At 58.3% G+C, this 21,903-nt stretch overlaps 1 protein-coding gene across 1 annotated transcript; it reads left to right on the top strand.

Moving 5' to 3' along the window:
• The first annotated feature begins 8,326 nt into the window (after positions 1-8,326).
• Dgkq (diacylglycerol kinase theta) lies at positions 8,327-21,648 on the top strand. Its single transcript, XM_026379476.2, has 23 exons — positions 8,327-8,650; positions 11,239-11,318; positions 12,904-13,003; positions 13,314-13,399; positions 13,472-13,597; positions 13,783-13,936; positions 14,017-14,091; positions 14,165-14,265; positions 14,387-14,625; positions 14,708-14,798; positions 14,921-14,975; positions 15,157-15,218; positions 15,522-15,672; positions 15,928-15,966; positions 16,483-16,598; positions 18,187-18,338; positions 18,507-18,655; positions 18,804-18,982; positions 19,163-19,263; positions 19,353-19,499; positions 19,594-19,705; positions 19,778-19,930; positions 20,198-21,648. The coding sequence occupies exons 1-23, from the start codon at positions 8,389-8,391 to the stop codon at positions 20,297-20,299; spliced, it is 2,832 nt and encodes a 943-aa protein (XP_026235261.2). The 5' UTR covers positions 8,327-8,388; the 3' UTR covers positions 20,300-21,648.
• Positions 21,649-21,903: the final 255 nt, after the last annotated feature.

A 21,903-nucleotide genomic window follows, 5' to 3' on the forward strand; every position in this document is an offset into this window, starting at 1 on the left:
GGGACCCCAGGACGGAAGTCAGAGCTGGCGCAAGGGCCACACATTAAAGTAAAGGTGAACAGAAGAGAACTGGCCTGGCAGGGACTGAAGTCCACCCTGGATCACCTCCACCCTGTGTGAATCAAATGACCTGCCACCCAGCCATCTGCCAGGAGAAAAGCAGGTACCTGCAGAAACGAGGGCCACAAAGTCCTTGATGCATGTGCTGAGACAGGTCCCCAATAAGGCACGGGTGGCTGCACAGGGCCTCACTGGACAGTTCGCCCCTGGGAGTGTGTGCCGTGGGGGCTCTGAAATGCCAGCCTCAAAGGCTCTGGTCAGGGCTGTGGACAGACTGCTCTAGTTCTTTCCAGATCATGCTCAAGTGTTTACAGGTGAAAGGTCGTGATGTCTGTATCCAAAATGGCTCTGAAAACTAAAACAGAAAACAATGATATTGTCTCATATAAAGAGTAAGATATATGGGCACCATGCACACCCCTGTGATCCCTGGCTCAGGAGGCTGAGGCAGGAGGATCGCAAGACCAACCTAGTGAGACCCTAAGCAACTCACCAAGACCCTGTCTCTAAACAAAATGTATTTTTTAAAGGGCTGGGGATGTGCCTCAGTGGGTAAGAATCCCTGGGTTCCACCCCCAGTTCCAGTCCCACCAAAAAAAAAAAAAAAAAAAAAATGCATCGAAAACAGTTGACCTAGGAGAAAAATATGCAAATTTTCTATTTTACATTTTTCAACCTGGAAATATTGAAAAAATCCATAAGTATCTCAAGAAGACTTACTCAAAACTTGTTGAATCACACAATTTAAATTGATCTGTTTTATTGTATGTAAGTCATATCTCAACAAATGGGTCAAAAATGTAATGGGTTGGTTTAACTGCAGTTTACACCTAAAAAGAAGAAGAACTAGAAGACAGAGCACAGGTTAAATTCACACTAAACAGAAAAATAGGGGAGACTACAGAACAAACACAGGGAGAAGATCCAACTCAGTTTCCCCACCTGGAAACGAGGCAGAGCGGAGCAGAAACAGTGCTGCGCGTGTTCCAGCAGCGAGGAAGGGGACTGTGGTGGTAACTGACCGCTCAAGACCCAGGCCACGGGTCAGGGGGTGCTGCAGAGGCCCAACCGGGAAGACAGCAGAATCCTATCAGCCCAGGATGTAAGAGCCAAGGCCAAAACCAAGGGGATATAAGAAGCTGCCAGAGACCTTCCACTTTTAGGGCCCAGCAGTGAAGGGACCCTGGCCTTTCAGCAGAAGTGCTGACCAGCAGATGGTGGGAGACTTACGCTGCCTAGAGTAGGCCAACAGTGAGAGGAAATCAAAACCCAGCAGAAACATTCTCCAGGCAGGGTAGGGTGGAAAGCACTTGCAGTCCCAGCTCTGGAGGCTGAGGCAGGAGGATGGCAAGTTCAAGCCCAGCTTGGGCAATTTAGTGAGACTGTCGAAAACTACAGTATCCCCCCGCCCCCCTCCAAAAAAAGGTTGAACAGAAACATTTTAAAGAAACTCCGAGGTTTGCCACCATCAACTTCCAGTTAAGGAAACAGCAAGCAATGTCCTTCATGCAGAAGGGAAAAACCCCAGGAGGCTTGGGTGCAGGAGGAAGGGAGGCCCAGAGGGCTTGCAGAGGCAGTGCAAGTCTGACACGCGTCCGGTGCGATACCAGCTGTGGGACCTCTCCCGGGACCTGGAGCATCAACTGGACAAGAGAGGTGTTGATGCCGGCCACTGAGGGCACAGCCTGTGCTGGTGCTGGACCCAGGCCATGGCCCGTGTGGTGCAGGGACTGTGCAGGTGCAGCTGCATTATGAGATTCTCCTGGATTATCCTGTGGGCTGGAAGGGGCAGCCAGGGAGGCATGGCTTACGAGAAGTGCTGGACAGCCTTAGAGAACTCTCCTGAGGTTGGCAGCTGGGCTGATCAGATCCAGTTCAGTGGACTCAGAGTGAAGGTCCTGGGGAAGGGAAGGGGCAGGTCCTGGCAGGGTCTCACACTGCACCCTCTGGGACACAGAGACACGGCATTTTGGTTTATGTTTGGGACATTCACAAGGCAGAGGTTCCCAGTGTTCTACACCCCAAGGGAGATGACCTTTGTGGCCCAGCAGTTCTAACATGAGTGAAATGGGCTGTGTGCTGGCCAGAGCCTCCTCTCCACTACGACTGCCTGGAGTTGGCTGGGTATGGGCTTCCTGGCCCTGCAGAAAGGCAAGGACTGGGCAGGGGAGGCCCTGCTGGCTCCCTGTCTTAGGGAGGGCTGTCCATGGGCAGTGGTGTGTGGAGGGTCAGGTCTAGGTCTTTCAGAACTTCTGTCCCCAGGAGCCCGGCAGATGGTTTCTGAGGCCCCACCACAGGACTAAGAAGGGCAGGGGGAAGGGTGGGGAGGGGCCAGGACTGCCACAGTGGGGGCTCCTCAGGCTCTGAAGGGGGCACCTGTTGGCTTCAAGAGTGAAACTGGAAATGGAACCGTTGCCAGCAGAACCCACAGAGAACAGAGGAGGTGGGCTGGAGTGTCTGAAAAGAGAAGGGCCTGGGACCAGTCTCTGGGGGAGGTCCTGGGGGTCTCGCGGCGCCCATCCCTGGAGAAGGGGAGAGTCTGGCTCCTGTGAGGGTGTGTGTGGCAGGAGCGGCAGGTGGGGGTCAGGGCTTGGGAAGGTGCACCCTGTTCCCCTCAGGCAGAGCTGGCTGTGGCCAAGGGGCGTGGCCAGGAGGAGTTGAGTGGGTTGGACTCACTGGGAGCTGGGCTACACCCTGAGGCTGCAGTGCCCACCAGAAGGCCCTTGGGCTTCCAGATGGAAGGTCAGGAGGACGGGCTCCTGAGTACTCCCTGTGGACCTCAGGCCTGTTTTCTTTCCACTCGGCCCACTCTCTCTGCCTAGGCCTTTAGCTCCAGGGTAGGGTGTTCAGTTCCTGCTCTGGCCAACTGGGGGTGGGGGAGGGACAGCCACTGCTGCTCTGGGACTTCTTCAGAACCAGCGCCTTTCTGTTCGTTCCCCCTTCTCCCTAAACAGAATCTGATGTACATCTCTAGGGTGAGTCTCCCCACTGTCCTGCTTATATCTGCTGCATGCCCGTGCTCCTGTGGTCTTGATGCTCTGGCCTTTGAGGCCTTGGTCCTGGACAGCCCTTGCCCACCCCAGGCTGACTGATTCCTAGACAGCAATGTAACTCCCCTTTGATGCGCAGGCTGACCAATCAGGAGCCACAGAGGCTCTTTCACCAGACCTCCCACCAAGTACACTTCCCTGACCTGAGAACCCTGGGTCAGGTGCACAGAGGACTGCCCTACAGCCCAGGCCCCAGGTCCCCCACTCACTCTGTGCTCCTACCATGCCTCAGCCACTTCTTCCTGAGAAGCCATGGTGCAGACCCTGGGCCCACCTCCGGCCTTCTGCCCTGGCCAATATGAGGCATGGTGTACTCGCCCTTGGGAACGGAGCTGCAGGTCTTCTAGGGCAGCTGTCTGCATGTGTGCCTGGCTATGCTGCTTAGCACCCACTCTGGATGGCATCTTAGGATGCAGGGCTGGCTGCTGGGTGTGAAAGTGGGCCAGGGGTACAACTCTGGGAGAAGAAACGGACAGGTGTCTTTGCCTCTGCAGGGAGCTGATCCTGAAGCACATGTGCTGAAGGAGTGTGTCCACCACCCTTGACGAAGCCTGCAGAGGTGTGGAGATGGCAGGGCACCAGTGAAGAAGAGCCAAGGTCCACAGGGGGTCCACTCATGGGACGCCTCAGTCACATGGCCTCGGGACTCTGTAAAACTCACTAAATTAGGAGGGTGATGGTGTGTAGCTCAGTAGTAGAGCACCCGTGCGTTTGTCTCCTGAACCAAAATATAAAAATAAAAACCATTTAATTTGTTGTAATTTATTCTCTTGTTCTGAATAAACATGTACCTAATTTTATAATAATTTATCTGCATTTTTTCTTGAGGAGAGCTGTGGACGGCCCACACCTGGACAGGCTCCCGCAGTGTTCCACCCTGGTTGCCTCCTCCTGTACAGCAGGTGGGTCATGGGAAAGCTAGGTCAAAGCAGGGACCCAGCCCCACCTCACATGACACCCAGCTGGCTCTGGGACATGAAAACCAGCATCATCAGAAGCCACCTCTAGGGCTGGGGTGTGGCTCGGTGGCAGAGCACCCGCCTAGCACACGTGAGGCACTGGGTTCGATCCTTAGCTCCACATAAACATGAAATAAAGATATTGTGTCCACCTACGACTAAAAAATAAATATTTTTTTGAAAGAAGCCACCTCTGCAGGATGGTAAGAGGACTTCCAGCCCCAGAGCTGTAGCAGCACTGCCCTGACGTGGAGAGGTGTGGCCTGTATGATATACACAAACCCTGTGTCTGCAGATTCACCCACATGCTGAATTTGTTTGTAACCCCAAATCAAGGCTCATTGTTCTTCTCCAATCACTCAAGGCCATGCTCAGAGCAAAGAAAGATTTAAGCCACTGACCTGCGGCTCCTGCTGGGGTGGCCCAAGGCCCCTCACTGCTTGCTCAGCTCTTACTATAAAGAAGTATCCTTTCTGCTTTCTGATTGTTTGTTTGCTTATTTACTTAGGTACAGGGACTGAACCCAGGGGCTCTATCAGTGTCAGACATGGTTCCCAGCACAGTGCTGGTGCTGTCATGTGTTCCCTAGCACCAGATGGTTGTGACCTGTTCTCCCAAGGAAGGACAAGTGACAGGAAGGCGGCAGTCAGGCCCAATAGACAGTGTCTCTGGGAAGTGTAGATACACACTGAACACGGTGTCTTGAAACAGAGCCACGCAGTAGATGAGAGTGTGTCACTCGAGTGCCCAAACTGTGATCAGACTGTGGGGCCATCCCCAGGAGCACTGGTGCAGCCTGCCCTAGTTCAGGGCAGCGGGCAACAGACAGCCTTTCTTTGTGAACCAGACGATACAAGCAGTGAGCACCGACTGGGACCAACAAGACAGCCCTGCCCTGACTATGTCCAGAACTAAAGGTCAATAAGAGCAAGACACTCCGAAGAAAAAAGGCCAGGATGCATGACAGCCTCGTAAGAGCTGCAGGGGCAGGTGCCCAAGGCAGGTGGAGCCTGCTTGCCAGCGGGGGGGAGGGGGGGAGCCAAATGGAGATTGCCTGCAGCCAAACTAGAGCCAGGATTGTGACAAGTGTGGAGGCCTGACTCAGCTTTTATTTTTTTTTAATATTTTTTTTTAGTTGTAGATGGACACAATACCTTTATTTTATTTGTTTATGTTTATGTGGTGCAGGGGATGGAACCCAGGGCCTCACGCATGCTAGGCAAGCACTCTACCACTGAGCCACAGCCCCATCCCAAAGACTTGACTTTTTGTGTGGATTTTTGGAAAAGGGCTTGGCATTATCTTCCAAGGGAACATAGCATGTCCTATGACTGGTGTTAGTCTATGGTGGGATCTCTGAGCATGTGGTATCCAAACACAAGAAGAATGCTCACAAAGCCTGATTCATAACAGCCAAGGTCTGCCGATACTCTGGGCCCACTGACAATAGAACAGATAAAGTGGAATACACACAGTTCCTACCAGGGGACAGCAGCAGTTAAATGGGCTGATCTTGGAGCTCTCATGCAAAACCCGGAGAGAGAGGCTAATCACCAAACAGCACAGATGACAATTCTGAGTGTCCTAAGGACGTCATAACAAGTGCCAAAACTGAGTAGGCTTAAAACTTAATGTCTCATTGTCCTGGAGGCTGCAAGTCACCATCCTCTTGTCCAGGGCTGGGTCCTCTGAGGCTTTGAGACAGTTTCTGTGCCAGTCCCCTGCAGCTCCTGTTGGTCCTGGCCCCTTGGCTTGTAGACCACCACCCTGACCTCTGCCTTCATCTTCACAGGGCCTTCCCCCTGCGGTGAGTCTGTCCAAGCTCCCCTTCTACAAGGACACCAGTCATGGGGGACGAGGGCCCCCTAATCACCTTGTTTTAAACTTGATCATCTCTGTAAAGTCCCTGTCTCCAACTGAGTCACACTCCAAGGTGCTAAGGGATTCCAATATATGAACTTGGCAGCACAATTCTACCATTACAGTGCACAGCGGCTCCCTTAGGAAGTGGGGAGGGCAGTGGACTCTCTCCAGAACCTGACCACACCAGCACTCTGACCCTGGACTTCCAGTCCCCAACGCCAGAGAAGTAAAGGCTCACTGATTAACCCACCCAGACAGAGAGGGAGAGAATAGGAGAGGCAACCCCACAGACTAGTGGGGTCAGAACTTAGAGGGGCCTGCACAAGAGACCATCCCAAGAGCTGTGGAAGATGCTGAAACACAGAGTATCCATCTGGCGGGTGTTGTTTGGTTTTGATTCTTTGCAGAGGTTTCAAGTTGCTCTGGAAGACGTTCTGGGAAGTTTGTGGGAGGGTGTGATGGAAATGCTGGCTGTTTCAATGAACATGCTAGGTCAGGAAACAAAGTTCTAGAGGAAGCAGTCAGGTGCACTCATGTCTTCTCCTGAGTGCAGGGAGGAGTGTCCATGAACACTGCTCTTCCTTAACAGAAGTGCAGGCAGTGGGTGTGGGCCTCGGGGAACATCTGCCTCCTCAAGGCTCCAAGGTTGGGTCGAAGCCCTCCCATAGCCAAGAGGACTATGGGAGGCCTGCACAGAGGCAGGGCCAGGGAATAATCTGGTTGAGAAAGGAGAGAGGAGGGGTGGAGACCAGGGTCCTCACAGCTGGCTGGCTGGGGGAAAGGGGAGGGCTGTCAGTGGAAGGCAGCACAGTGCTACTCTCTGGGTGCAGGACGGAGGAGTCCTCAGAAGTGGTGTGCCTTCCCCTGACTCCTCAGCGGGGCCTCTGCACTAGCTGTTCCTCCTGCCTAGATGCTCTTCCTTAGGCCTCCTGGGCACTAAGTCTTGGGTCCTTCATCCATATCCAGTGGCTGGTTTACTCTTCAGTTTGTGGTCAGTCTGCCCCAGAGGCAGCTCCAGGAGGACCAGCTGATCCCTGGTATCCTGAGGCTTCCCCAGAGTTCTGCCCTCAGCTGAGGCTCAAGTGGATCAGTCCTGTAATCATGGAGGACCACGTCTCCCCTCCCAACTTCTTAAGGGCCTGCTCTTCTTTTTAGACTGGTCCCTGGAACCAAGAACAAGCTTCCTGTTTCCCATTCAGAAGTTCTAGCATATTCCCAGGCATTTCCTCTGCAGCAGCACTGCCTGGAGACAGTATTCTCTCCTAATGTGCCCCTCCCTGTTTTCCTCTTCCCCTGGGGATCATCCCTTTGCTCTGGTGCAGCCTGCCCTAGTTCAGGGGTTCCCAGGTCTGGGTGCATCTCTCAGCGATTGGGTAGCAGGGATGGGCAAACCGGCTGCCCTGGTGGCCTGGCTGGGGGCATCTAGATGTCCTGCAGGAGTCAGGTGGGTTCCCTAGGAGCCCCTTGGTTCAGATGCGCAGTGAGGCCTCCCCTACTCTAACCGAGGTCAGGCCCACAGGAACAAGTTCCCCCTGCTGGCAAGGGAAGTAAGGTGACTAATATGGACTGCTCCCAGATGTCACCAGCACCACCCTGACAAGTCAAGTCGTGCATGCTGGGGTTGTCCCTCCATTGAGTGACCGGTTCCATGGATTCCAGAACTAGGACTGTGGTGGGACGGGTTTTTCCACGGGGGAAGGGTGGCTCCCTCCCATGGCCCCCCTCCGTGGTGGGGATAGTGACCAGGAGTGCGTCAGGGCAGGTCAGCACAAACCCAGCTTCCAGCCACACTGCAGCCCTGAGACAGCGGCACGCGGGGTCCTAGCCCTGGAGCCCCTCACCGCTCTCTTGCCCTCTGTTGGGTCGTTAGTGAACCCGGGCAGAAAGGCAGAGCCTGGGCCCCGGAACCCGCCCAGGAGCGCCAGGCAGTGACTGCCTCTCGCTGGGATCAGCGTCCTGCGTGGGAGGTGTCGATCCACACAGCCACAAGCATGGGAGCCGCAGGTGCAAAGGCCTCAAGTCCGGTGTCGCGAGGCCGCAAGCGGGGAATTACAGTCCCGGCCTGCCAGACGATCCCTGGCGGTTAGGAAAAAACCAAGTCGACCACCTCGGTCCCCCTGCTCGCCCCGCCCACCGGGCTGGGACCCGCGCTCTGCCGGCCTCGCCCCGCCTGGACGTCCCGCCTCTCCAGGACAGGCCCCACCCCTCCTCCCCACAGGCCCCGCCCCATGCTCTCAGCCCCGCCCCCCGCGTCCCCATCCCGCTTCGCCGTCTCCGCCCTCACAGGCCCCGCCCCGTAGCCCCCGCCCCCGCCCCGGTCCGCTCAGGCCCCGCCCTGCGCCTGCTCAGTAGGCGGCGCAGTCGGAAGCCGGCGCGGGCGGAGCTCGGCGTCAGTCTCCCAGCGCGGACTCGGCCTGTACCCGCCTGCGATCAGGGCTCGGGCTGCTCGGGCCGGGATGGCAGCGGCGACCGAGCCCGGGGCACGCGCCTGGCTGGGCGGCGGCTCCGTGCGCCCCAGCAGCCCCGCCAGCAGCCCTGTTCTGGGTGCCCGAGGCCACGCGCGCCAGGGACCGGGGCAGGGGTCGGAGCGGGCTGGCGGCAGAGCCCCTGGCCCCGCCGCTGCGGGTCACAGCTTCCGGAAGGTGACGCTCACCAAGCCCACCTTCTGCCACCTCTGCTCCGACTTTGTCTGGGGGCTCGCCGGCTTCCTGTGCGATGGTGAGCGCGCGCCGCTGGCCGGAGCCGCGTCCGGAGAGGCTGCCTGGGCGGGACGCGCCCTGACCTCTGCGCCGCGGGCCCGCACGGGCCTTGTCCGCCCGGAGCGCGGTGCCGGGCCTCCCTCAGCACACTGTCGCTCATCCCTGCCCCTCCCTGCCGCAGGATTCCTGGGCTCCCTTGTCGGAAGTCGGGGAGTGTCGCCACAGTGTGGCGCTGGGATTGAGTTGGGGGCAGTTGCAGGGCCCGGGATAGTGCCAGCTGGCCCTGACACTGGCCAGACCTCTCTGGGGTTCCCAGGTCTGGGTGCATCTCTCAGCGATTGGGTAGCAGGGATGGGCAAACCGGCTGCCCTGGACCTCGGGTACTGGTCATTCTCTTCTTGAATGCATGCTGTTGCCCAGAGGGACTGAATGCTGGCTCTGCTCAGAGTCTGCTGCGTGGAGAGCCTGGCTGGGTCTCCTCCCAGGTGTGGCATGTCCCAACAGGGCTCCCACTCAGCTGCCAAGCCGGCGAGGCAGCCCTGTCTCTGCCTCAAGGGTGCATCTGGGCTGGACCTCTTCTGGTCCTCTCTCATGCCAGCAGGCAGGCCCTGGGGCCCTCAGCCCAGCCTATGTGGAACACATGGACCTTTGGCACTTCCTATGTCCTGGTCAGGGGCTGGAGGTGGGACTGGCTGAGGAACTTCTACCCTGATCAGGGAGATAGGCCTTTGCTCTAGAGTGGCATCTCTCAGGCCAGAGACTCACATAGGGGTGTCCTCTGCCAGTGAAAAGGGTTTGGTGATCTTGACTCCAGGGGTGGCCAGCTGGCATAGGGGTGGTCACTGTGGTTTCTCTGACCGATCAGAGACTGCACTGCTCTGCCTGCTCCCAGGAATGTTGGGGCTCCATTATGGTGGAGGGTGTGCATGTGCAGGCCAAGTGAGCTCCAAATCAGGCTAGATCCCGGGACCCCATGCACAAGTGAGAGGTAGAAAAGTCGGGGGGCTGCAGGCAGATAGAAGGTAGACCACAGGATTCCCTGCACAGGTGAAAGGCACAGAAACAGAGCTCCAGGTCTGAGACTAATCCCTGTGAAGGTGGCAGGTGATGAATGTGGAACTGTAGGTTTGAGGCTGGAGCAGTGAGAGGTGTGAAGGCAGAAGCCAAGTCTAAGACTAGACTCCTGGTGGGTTCTAGGTTCAAGGGGCTCAGGAACCTTCAGCCTAGTCTTGGGCAAAGCAGCCCCCTGAGGGGCTGGCCTGATGTGTGGGAGATGAAGGAGAGGCCATTTCCGGGCAGTATCTGTAAAGATAGGACTATGACCTGGGCAAACAGGGCTTGGAAAGGGTGTGGGGAGATGTGCTCCTCCCAGCAGCACCCAAGGCATGGAATGCGGGATCAGGCACCACCTCCCCTCCCAGTAGAGGAAGCTGGCAGTGTCTTCGTCCCAGAGTGAACAGGGAGCAGGGCCCCTGGGGAAGGCTGGAGGACTCCTTCTCCATCTCCTGCCCCCCACAGTCCCAGCTTACTTTCACACGTTGTCTCTGGAGCAGTCCATGGAGAAACTTCTGCCTGTTCCCTTCTAAGGCTGGGAGGTGAGGGTCCACAGGTTGGAGGCAGCTTGCCCTCTGGGAGGTGCCTAAGAATGGGGCTGCCTTGAGGCCCCATGGGCAGGTTCACTCCAGGCAGTTTTGGCATTTGTGTTCTTTGCCCCTGTGGCCTTGTCCACCTTTCCTACCCTTGGGGCCCAGCTTGGACCCCTTGCCCCTCTGTCTTCTCTTGGCTCTGAATGTGCCACCACAGACTGCCCTCTGCCCCTTCTGACCATCATCTCTCTGCTGCTGAGCCTTTGCCCCTGTTGAGGCCCAGGGACACTTTGCCTCCCCAGGACCAGGGTGCCATGTCTGCTGGCCCCAGTGCTGTCCTGGCCTTCCCACCTAGGCAGTGTTTAAGTTCTCACTGTCTTTGGAGGCTTAGGGAAGTCTCCCTGCTGGCAACTCCTGCCTTTGGGAGCCCTCACCTGGCTAGGTGCCCCACCTGCCTGGTGTGGCTCTAGATATTAGGCACAGCCCATAGAATGTGGCAGGAGCAGTTAGGAGTGGATGCAGTTGTGGGAGCAGGAGGGAAGAGTGTCCCAGGAAAAGCTGCTCTTGGTAGGTGTGTAGAAGTTTATGAAACCTCTGCGTGCTGTGGCCAGGACCATCCCTCTCACAGGGCCTGCTGCAGAGGTGCAGGGGGACCTGGGCCTGCTGTCTCCCAGAATGGCCACAGCACCAGTCCCTGTCTGTGGATGAGGGTAGGGAACATGGGGATCTGTGCTAGTGCCATCATCTGGCTTCATATTATGGGGATAGCAAGAATGGCTTCTCCACTGCCCAGTTGTCAGGGCAGGCACCACAGCAGCTCACTGGAGGGACCTCTTCCATCAGCTGTGCCAAAATCCACTGTGACGGGCACTCAGGCCCTGTGGCAGAGTGCTGGTGCCCTGCTGTAGCCCTGCTGGGCAAAGCTGGGGGCCAGGCCCTGGGTCCTGGGGCCTCTCATCTCCTGGGTAGGAGGTAACTGCCCTGCAGGACCAGGCCACTGACACAGCTTTTGTTCCTACAGTCTGCAACTTCATGTCCCACGAGAAGTGCCTGAAGCATGTGAGGACGCCGTGCACGGGCATCGCGCCCAGCCTGGTGAGGGTGAGTGCCACCCTAGCAATACGTGTGGGCCCTTGTGGGGCCAGGGCCTTCCTGGCTGTCCTACTTGTCAGCTTGGTCACACCGTGATTAAGAAGCAAAGGGTAGAATCCTGCTCAGCCATCCAAGGGAAGGAGCAATTGATGACACCAAGCACCTGGGTGGATCCCCAGGTGTTGTGCCTGGGAAGGCCAGTCCCACAGGGTACATGCTCTACCACCCCGCCCACTAGCAGGTGAAATGGGATGCTGGGAGAGTACAGGTTGTGGGTAGAGGAGTGGGCATGGGTACCAGGTACATCATGTAGGTCTCCTCGGGCTGGGTGCTCTCATTCAGCATCACTGTCACTGCCCTGCTGTGATACCTATCAGCTCTGTCTGATGTGGCCCTTGAGCCCACAAATGCTCAAGGTAACAGGCTTATATAAACAGAAGGCCCAAGCCTAGGAGTTGGAGGAGTTTTGGCCATCTAATTCCCTCTTCAGGGTTCTCGATGGGGTGTTCAGGCACCTGGCTGAGGTCTCTGCAGGGTGTGGGGACTTCTCTTTTGTGGGTAATGACAGCCAAGTGTTTAGGGAGGACTGATGGCATCAGTGGTCACCTGTGCCCTGCATACAGCATCACACCCTATTTACCTGCCTGCTAGCTGGCTGTGGGCTGTGGAACCACCGACCACCATGTTGGTGCAGTGGGCTGGAGCTCAGCACAGCAGTGCTGTTGGTGTGGTGGGCTTGTGCCTATGGGTGAAGGGGGCCGGGATGCAGGTCACCTGCTGCCAGGTGGTGTCTGCCCTGGGATACTTGATGCTGTGTTTGGGGAATGACTTGAATACCATGTGTGAGCACAAAAGGGCCTGTGGATACTGGCTTCAGGTGCTGGCTCTGGGTGCCAGCTTGGGGTGTCACATTGGCTGGGGTGGCCCTTCATGTGGACATTTATGACTATATTCTAAAGTTGGTCTTAATGTTTCCTCTTCACTTAAAAAAATTAAAAATTAAATTAAAAAATTAAAAAAGCTTAAAAAAAGTTAAAAATTTCAAATATATATATAATATATATATTATATATTTGTATATATATATATGATAAAAATTTGGAGGATATAGATATTTTTAAAAAGCCAGGCATGGTTGCACACACCTGTAATTCCAGCAACTCAGGAGGCTGAAGCAGGAGGATTGCAAGTTCAAGGCCAGCCTGGGCAACTTAGTAAGGCCCTGTCTCAAAAAATAAAAAGGACTGGGGATGTAGCTTAATGATAAAGTACCCCAGGGTTCAATCCCCAGTACCAAAAAACAAGATAAAGAAATAAACATCAGCCTCTGTGCCCATGGTTGCCATTCTGGCGTGCAAGCTTTCTGTTTACGCTCCCTTCTGCTGTGCACATGGTAACTGAAGGACTGGAAAAAGAACGGATCCCTCTCCATCTCTATCATGGAAAGGCAAGGTTCACAGTCCTTGTGGCCGACTGCCTCCCAGAGGGTAGACCTGGAGGTGATGGCTTCAGGAGCCTTTGGAGGGAGGAGACAGCGGCCAGGGAGGAGGTGCAGGCCAGACGGGCAGAGGCTGAGGCTCACTCTGCCCTGCAGGTCCCTGTAGCCCACTGCTTCGGCCCCCGGGGGCTTTACAAGCGCAGGTTCTGTTCTGTGTGTCGCAAGGGCTTGGAGGCACCCGCACTTCGCTGTGAAGGTACCACTGGCCCCACTGGCCTCCTAGGCTGAGCCCCTCACCCAGGGCCTGGTCTCTCTTGCCCAGGGTGGCCTGCCCTCTGGTAGCCTGCCCTCCCCCAGTCCATGGTTTGTTAGGGAAGTGGGGGTAGGTGCAGGGCCGGCCTGGGGAGCTTCCCAAGGAGGGGTGCACACCACGCCCCATGCAGGTAGGTAGGAAGGGGATTCCTTGGTGGCAGAGGTTGGGGTCGAACCCAGCCCCAACTGGGAGGCCTGCAAGGAGGGCGGGGGCAGGGGCATGGTGAGAGCCCCTAACCCTGCCCGCCCCCCAGTGTGTGAGCTGCACGTTCACCCCGACTGTGTGCCCTTCGCCTGCAGCGACTGCCGCCAGTGCCACCAGGATGGACACCAGGACTATGTGAGTGCAGGGGCCTGGGTGAGGGCAGGCCTGGGCAAGGGTGGGCCGTGCCACTGACTGCTCCCTCCACAGGACACGCATCACCACCACTGGCGGGAGGGGAACCTGCCCTCCGGCACGCGCTGTGAGGTCTGCAGGAAGACGTGTGGGTCCTCCGATGTGCCGGCAGGTGTGCGCTGCGAGTGGTGTGGTGTCCAGGTGGGCATGGGCTGGGGGCTGGGTGGGATAGCCCTGGTTGGGGTGGACCCTGGGGATGGGCTGAGGTGTCCTTTTCCTGGATCTGGTCTACACTGTGCTGTCTTGGGGATGAGGGCCCCTGTCTTCTCTGGTCTGGGTGAGGCCGCCTCTTTCCTAGTGCGTCAGGCTCGCCCCATGTCCCCCAGGCCCATGCGGTGTGCTCCACGGCGCTTGGTCCAGAGTGTGCGTTTGGGCGCCTGCGGTCCATGGTCCTGCCCCCCTCGTGTGTGCGCCTGCTGTCCCGCAACTTCAGCAAGATGCACTGCTTCCGCATTGCTGAGGCTGTGGTGCCAGAGCCAGGTGAGGCTGTGGGTGGCCTTGGGGACACCAGGGTCCAGGTTGGCAGAGCATTGAGTGACAGATCCATGTCCAATATGCAGGTGACAGGGACGATGGAGCAGATGGAATTGCTACCGGGGTGCTGGGCAGAGAGGCCCTGGTGGCTCCAGAGTCAGGTAAATGCCCAATAGTGATCAGCTGGTCCCCATGCTCCCCCTATAGAGTCCTCACTGTTCCCTCCTGGCCCAGGCAAGCAGATCCTGAAGATCTTTGATGGCAATGATGCCATCAGGAGAAACCAGTTCCGCCTGGTGACTGTCCCGCGGCTGGCCAGGAGCCAGGAGGTGCTGGTAAGAGGGAGGCCAGGGTAGGGCCACATGTCTGTGAGGCCCCAGTAGCGGCCACACCCGGGCCCCCACACCGATTACCCCGCCAGGCCTCCACACATCATTGTCCCCCCACCCCCCGCAGGAGGTGGCGCTGCGGGCCTACTGTGTCATTGAGGATGCTCGGGACTTTGAGCTGCAGGCGCTGCCCCTGCCTTCACTGAGTGGTGACACCCAGGCCCTGGGGAAGGCTGGGCTAAGTGGTCCTGTAGAGGAGGAGGGCAGCAGAGTCTCTGGGCCCCAGGAGCCCATGCCCGAGGCCTGGGTCATCCGTTCCTTGCCTCGGACGCAGGAGGTCCTGAAGATCTATCCAGCTTGGCTCAAGTGAGGCCCAAGGCATGGGGTCGGCTGGGGGAGGGGATGGGGTAGGAGCCCAGGGCCCAAGCTCCAAGCCTGTCCCCTGCAGGGTGGGTGTGGCCTACGTGTCCATCCGTGTGACCCCACAGAGCACAGCGCAGACCGTGGTGCTGGAGGTCCTCCCGCTGTTCGGGCGCCAGGTGTGTATGCTGGGCCGCCTAGTTCTGCCAGACCTGGGGATTACCTACCCAGTGGGCCCTGTTGCTGTCCCCTAAGGTGTCCTGGGGAGGTGGCCATGCCTGATGCCATTCCTGCCTTGCAGGTTGAGGGTCCTGAGAGCTTCCAGCTGGTCGAGGTGCTCATGGGCAGCAAGCAAGGTGGGTGAGTAGCCTGGCAGTGCTCTCAGGCCCTACACACATCCCGGGCCTCCCAAGCCTGTCCCTCAGGATGTTGGGGCTGGTCTTGCCTATGTCCCCATATGCCTGGATTCTCAGGGTGGCTGTTGGCTGATGTAGGGAGGAGCCCACCTGTAATGAGCTGTGCCCCTCAACCCCACAGTCCAGCGGACAGTGCTAGCAGATGAGGAGCCCCTGCTTGATCGGCTTCGGGACATCCGGCAGGTCAGTGGGTGTGGACACTGGCCCCAGTGTACTTCTGGCCCTTAGCCATGGCCTTTGCCCCACAGAGGGGTGTCTCCTACCCAGCAGGCAACTGACTGCCCTGGCTGGCAGTGCCCTCCATGAAACATCGTCACCCAGCAAGAGGGCCTTGAGCCACAGACTGCCCCAGTTCCTTGAGGGGGGCAGGGCTCACCCAGAGGAAGGCAGCCCTGGTGCCCCTCTTACTTCTGTTGCCCCTGGTTGATGGGGAGTGGGCGCTGATGGCACTGCCCAGCATCCCTACAGCCCTTGCCCTCCCTACAGACATCTGTGCGGCAGGTGAGCCAGACACGGTTCTATGTCACCGAGAGCCGGACCGTAACCCCACACGTCTCTCTGTTCGTGGGTGGCCTGCCACCTGGCCTGTCCCCCCAGGAATACAGTCACCTGCTGCATGAGGCTATGGCCACCAAAGGTGTGACCCTGGGCTGGCCAGGGCTTCTGGCTGGGATGGTTCTCCTGCCCTTCCCGCCATTTGAACCCCGACTCCATTCCCACCCTAGGCACAGCCCACTCAGCTTCCTATCCTCTGTTATTAGGGATCTCTGCTTCCCCCTGTGGGGTCCCTGGACCTCCAGGGGGCAGGGCCCTGCTCTGGAGTGGGATACCTTTGGGAGGGGGAGTCGGGCAGCCTTGGTACCATGCACCCCTGACACAAGTCTGTCTGCAGCTGCTGTGGTGTCCGTGAGCCATGTCTACAACTCGCAAGGTGAGCTGCACCCATGTACTCTGGAGGTGGGTGGAAAAGCTATCTTTCTCCCTCCTTCAGAGCTTGGAGCCATTCCTGCTGGCTTCTGATGCTCCTGCATCAGTGTGGCTCAGCTCAGCTGTGCTCTCCACGCCCCTCTTGCCATGGTCCTGCCTCCTGCTGGGGAGGTTCCAAACATGCCCATGACCTGCCTACCCGGGGATGCTGGGTGTGTGTGTGTGTGAGGATTGTGGTGCAGGGGACGGGCCCACTGCCCACTGTTGGGTTCAGTTACTGAGCCTGGCCATCCTTGGAAGCACTCTGGGGTGGGGAGGCCCCTCACTGTAGATGCCAGCATCAGAGCGCTGACTCTACATGGCTATGGCTAGAGCTGGGGCTGTTACCAGGGGACTGAAACCCTGCTCTGGGCACCATGGGAATGGGGCAGTGTGTGCACAGGGCAGGCCCCTGAGCTGCCCCATGGGCGGGTGGGGTGGGTGTGCAGGGCAGGCCCCTGAGCTCTGGCCACCTGTGCAGGTGCGGTGGTGCTGGACGTGGCCTGCTTTGCTGAGGCTGAGCGGTTGTTCATGCTGGGCAGGGACACGATGGTGCGTGGCCGGCCGCTGTCGCTGCTGGTGCTCCCAGACGTGCTGGTGAGTGGGCAGTTCTGGGCTATGCGTGGTTCTCCAGGGTGGAACCTGCACATCTTGCGTCCTCATGACTGGACGCGCTCAACCACCATCTCCCTCGAGTGTGCCGGGGCTGGTGGTGCCACCTTGGTCAGGCTTCACCATAGCCAAGGGTGGACAAGGCTGCCCACTTCACACCAGAGGGACCGAGGTCTGAGGGTCCGTGCTTGCTGGTGGGTGAGACCCGCTCCTGGGGGCTGGGGTTGGCTGTCTGTTCTGGATTCCTGTCTCTGTGCTGTGGGGAGGCCACAGGACGCAGCTCCTGACTGTACAGCAGCCGCTTGCTGAGAGTCAGAGCCTGTTACTATACCGTCATCGTTCTGGCCTGTCCTCTCCACCTGTCTTGGGGGGCCGCAGGGGCCCTGCTCCACAGCAGGGCTTGACCAGCCAGTGTAGCCCCGTCACTGGGGCTCCCCTCAAGACCTACCTGTACCTGGAAGAGGGTGGCAGGGTAACACAGGGCCAGAGCAGCACTGCCTGTGAGCACAGGGGTGAGCTGCAGGAGGGGAGGGCTGGAGCCTTGACCTCCATCCCACACCCTCATGGTGGCCTGTGGCTCTCAGCCCTGCCTGCCCCTGCATGTTCCTCAAGGCCCCCAGGCATCCATGGTGACTTTGCCCTGCCTGCCCCTGCTCGTCCCACGAGGCCCAGGTGTCCACAGCTATTTTGTTCTTGAATCCTGGCCCTTGACCCCCCCCACATAAGCCCAGGAGAAAGAATTAGTCTAGGGGTCTGTGACTGAGTAGGAAATGCCCATAGATCCTTCCTGTCCTTTCCCTACCTGGTCCTATCCTGGCCAGGCCAGGTGACTGTCCCCACTTTCTGAGGATTCAGTCCCTGTAGGCCAGGGCTCAGGTACACCCCAGCCCCGTCCTGTTTGCTCCATGGGCAGAGCTGGGCCTGAGGCCGACACCGCTTTCTCTCTCCCGTCAGCTGCCTGCCTTGGGGTGAGTGGGTAAGTGGTGAGTGCAGGCGGCCTTGCCTGCCCCTTGGGCCATGTAGCCCCAAGTGTGTCCTTGCCCAGCCACGGTCTGGTCCGTGTGCCACTGCCCACCCTGTGTCTGTCTCGTCACCCCACCCTGTCACAGGGATGCTGCCTGGCCCACTGTCTAGACTCCTAGGCTGGTCTTGGGGTTGTGTGTGGGAAATGGGAGACAGGTCCTGTCTCACAGCTCAAGGGAGACGTGTAGCCACCCTGGAAACAGCATTTTTCCTGGAAGCTGCCAATCTCCAAAGGGTAGGTGGGTGGCCCTTTGAGGGCCAGGCCTGGTGTGCTGGCTGGCAGCACCAAGCAGGGCCCTGTGGGCTGTGTAGCCTGGCAGGTGGGTGTGGCTGGTCTTTGTGCTTGGACCGCCAGGCAGCCAGCTGGCCTCCTTGCTGCCCACTGGCCACAGCCTGTGGTCCTGAGGTCAGCACCGGTGCTCATGTGGGGAAGCAGCCCTCTCTTCTTTAGGAGGGCTGCTTTGGCCAGTGGGCTTGGGGCTCAGAGCAGACGCTGCGTGGCAGCCCAAGGACCTTGGCCCTACCCTGACCCTGCCCTCCTGCTTCTCAGCACATGAAGCTGCCCCCAGATTGCTGCCCGCTCCTCGTGTTCGTGAACCCCAAAAGTGGGGGCCTCAAGGGCCGAGACCTGCTCTGCAGCTTCCGCAGGCTGCTGAACCCACACCAGGTCTTCGAGCTGACCAATGGGGGGCCTCTTCCTGGGTGAGTCAGGGTCTGCTGCAGGCGGGAGGGCCCCGCTGATGTCTGTGGCCACTGGGAACTTCAGTTGGAGCTCCAAGATGGAAGCTTCAGGTCCTCTATGTGGCTGGAGACAGGCATGTGGAAGGAGCTGCTGCACTGTGGTGGGACACTTCCTATTTCCTGCTGCAGGTTTCATCTGTTCTCCCAGGTACCCTGCTTCCGGGTGCTGGTGTGTGGTGGGGATGGCACCGTGGGCTGGGTGCTTGGCGCTCTGGAGGAGATACGACACCGTCTGGCCTGTCCAGAGCCATCCGTGGCCATCCTGCCCCTGGGCACAGGTGAGGCCAGCCATTGAGTTGAAGACTGGGGCCTCATGGCTCTCCCTGCCCCTAGTTTTGCTCCAGGCCTGTGCTGGGTTTTCTGTCCTATGGTGGGGGCTCTGTTCTGTGATGGTATGTGGGAGTCATTGCCTTACCTCTGTCCCAGGGAATGACCTTGGCCGAGTGCTCCGCTGGGGGGCAGGCTACAGCGGGGAAGACCCGTTCTCTGTGCTTGTGTCTGTGGATGAGGCTGATGCTGTGCTTATGGACCGCTGGACCATCCTGCTGGACGCCCAGGAGGCCAGTAGTACCGAGAACAGTGTAGTGGACACAGAGCCCCCCAAGGTACCAGTGTGCCCCCTGCTTGGCTCTTGAGGTGCACAGAAATGCTCCCTCCTCAGCCACTTGCAGGAGTACTGGCACCCCCACTTGGAATATGAGGCTGCTCCTCTGAGCTGCTGGTGCGTTGGATTGCACTGGGGTGCTGGGGGCTGGCTGGTGACCTGCTGACACCCTTTTCCTCAGATTGTGCAGATGAGTAACTACTGTGGCATTGGCATTGATGCTGAGCTCAGTCTGGACTTCCACCAGGCGAGGGAGGAGGAGCCTGGCAAGTTCACCAGCAGGTACCACAAGGGCAGGGCCAGGAGCTGGGGCTTCTGTCGGCAAGGCAGCAGCCATCAGCCAGTGACCGCAGGTGTGTCTCCTCCGGCAGGTTCCACAATAAGGGTGTGTATGTGCGGGTTGGGCTACAGAAGATCAGCCACTCCCGCGGCCTCCACAGGGAGCTCAGGCTGCAGGTTGAACAGCAGGAGGTAGAGCTGCCCAGCATTGAGGGCCTCATCTTCATCAACATCCCCAGGTGTGGGGCTGGGCTCCCAGGAGACTGCGTGGCCTGGGCTGAGCAGTGTCAGTTGGGCCTAATCTGTGCACGCCCCTCCCTCCTCTTGGGGCAGCTGGGGCTCAGGGGCTGACCTGTGGGGCTCAGACAGCGACCCGAGGTTCGAGAAGCCACGCATGGACGACGGGCTGCTGGAGGTGGTGGGTGTGACAGGCGTCGTGCACATGGTGAGCATGGGAGCCCAGCGGGTGGCCTCATGGCACCCGTGGGCCCACTAAGCCTGGCCTGTCTCTGCCCAGGGCCAGGTGCAGGGTGGGCTGCGCTCTGGGATCCGCATCGCCCAGGGTTCCTATTTCCGAGTCACGCTCCTCAAGGCTACTCCTGTGCAGGTGGATGGTGAGCCCTGGGTTCAGGCCCCGGGGCATATGATCATCTCAGCTGCTGGTCCCAAGGTATGCTGATGAGGGCTAAGCCCAGGTGGGCTGCGGCTGTGCAGCGGCCATTGCTGCTCAAGTGGGCTGGGCCTCCCAGAGGCCAGGTGGTCATGGGATCCTGGTAAGAGTGGCCAGGCCTCAAAAGACATGAGTCCTGGGCCTCAAGAGAAGAGGCCTGGCTGAGGATGGGCAGTGGACTGAAGATGGCCCCATCCAGGGCATTGGCCTCCTGGGGTCCCAGGACTGTGATCTATGTCATCCTGACCCTTCCCCCATCTCAAACAGGTACACATGCTAAGGAAGGCCAAGCAGAGACCCAGAAAGGTTGGCACCACCAGGGACGCCAGAGCAGACACTTCATCTGCCCTTGAGGGTGACCCTAAGTAGAAGCTTAAGAAGGCTGGTTTCCTGTCTTCAGCTGCTCCAAGTTCACACACTGGCTGGCCAGCAGATGGACCCATCACCTGGACCCCAGCATCTTCCCAGGCCTAGATGTTTCCAGCTCTTGTCCTTGTTTGGTGTTACATGGACACTGATGGGATGCGGGTGGCCATCCCCCCCTTGGCCCAAGGGCAGCTGTGTAGCAGGTGGGCACTGTTCCCTCAGGGGCTGGGATCCCATACCTGTGTTAGTCATGGAAGTCCTGGGGAAGGGAGGACTGGGAGGTAGGGCCCAGGCTTCCCTCCTGGGGGTCGACAACCTCTCTTTGTAACCCTCCACCTGAGCACTATGAACTGGACAGCACTGGACAAGGGCCACATGTGCCACTCAGACCATTCCCCTGGAACTACTACTGGACCTCCTACTGGCCCTATAGTAGCAAGTGCTGTCAGCTTTTCCTGCCCCTCCCGGTGGGAAGGTGCCTTCCCTTTTTTCCAGCTTGCACTGTGGAATGTGACTGGGCCTGGCCACCCTTCTCTAGGGCTGGTGGCGAAGGCTAAGGCAAGGGGAACGGCATTCCCACACCCGTCAGTCCACCTTGACCCCAGCTGGAGTGTGGGCTGGGCCCTGAGCATATTCCCTTGGGCCCCAGAGTCCATGGGCAGGGTTGGCGTGCACTGGTGGAAATGCAGACCACCCCCAGGCCTCAGGCTCAACCACAGCACTTTACATGCCTGCTGCTTGCCAGCAAGTGTCCCATGTTCCCTTCTTGCCCTGGCTCAGTCCCCCAGGCAGTTCTGCTTCCGGGCCACCCTGGGGCACCATGCCAAGATAGTCCTTGCACCTCAGATCCCAAAGGAATCTGACCAGAAACCAGAAACCTATGTGGGAAGTCTCCAGAGGTCCCAACCTTAAAAAAGAGGCTCAGTCAGATCTCCCTTTGTCTGCTGGCACTGGGTCTGCATGGCCATGGCCCTTGACCTCAGAAGTGGCTATGGCCTGGCCTGCAGCCCTGGAGAGCCTTGGTGCCATTAAGCCCAGCCCCTTCTCCTGCTTCTGCCAAAATTGCACAAAGGCGTCCTGGGGGCCACTTGTGGTCTCTTGTGTAGACATTCCTTGTGTTCATGTCATATGTAATGTCCGAAACACGTCTTAGTGGTGTAACCAGTTTTTGCCTTGATTCTCATTTGCAAGAATTGTTTCTTGTGGTCAGTGTGGCTTGTCCTCCATTTATGTGAGACTGTCTGCCCACTGGGTGTATGTCCCTGTGTGCTAGTCCTGTGCGTCACTGAGTAACTACTCCTTGAATGTGACCTAATTTATATCAGGATGAATAGAATCTGGACTCCACTGTTCCACGGCCACCTCTTCTTCATTTGTGTGACAGGTGGGGAGGGGGTGGTGGACTGCAGTCTCACCAGGGCAGCTCTGCACTGCTGGGAGGGTGGGCCAGGGCATGGCTACAGGGGGTACAGGCGGTGGGGCAGGAGGACCACTGGCTTCAGGTTCCAGAGGGGCAATCTTCCTGGTAGTGTTGGAGTCTAGGAGGAAAGTGGGTGGCTAACAGCAGAGACTGAGTTCCTGTGGAACTCCTCGTAGTGTAAAAAAGG

The sequence above is a fragment of the Urocitellus parryii genome, chromosome 10 (assembly GCF_045843805.1).
Source record: "Urocitellus parryii isolate mUroPar1 chromosome 10, mUroPar1.hap1, whole genome shotgun sequence".
Classification (NCBI taxonomy): Eukaryota; Metazoa; Chordata; class Mammalia; order Rodentia; family Sciuridae; genus Urocitellus; species Urocitellus parryii.

What these genes read in the sequence shown, in the direction of transcription:
- Dgkq (XM_026379476.2), top strand. Translation starts at nt 8,389, where the DNA reads ATGGCAGCGGCGACCGAGCCCGGGGCACGCGCCTGGCTGGGCGGCGGC. An exon ending in CCAGGAGCCAGGAGGTGCTG is followed by an intron (nt 14,266 to 14,386) that starts GTAAGAGGGAGG and finishes CACCCCCCGCAG; the next exon opens with GAGGTGGCGCTGCGGGCCTA. An exon ending in TGGACACAGAGCCCCCCAAG is followed by an intron (nt 18,983 to 19,162) that starts GTACCAGTGTGC and finishes CCTTTTCCTCAG; the next exon opens with ATTGTGCAGATGAGTAACTA.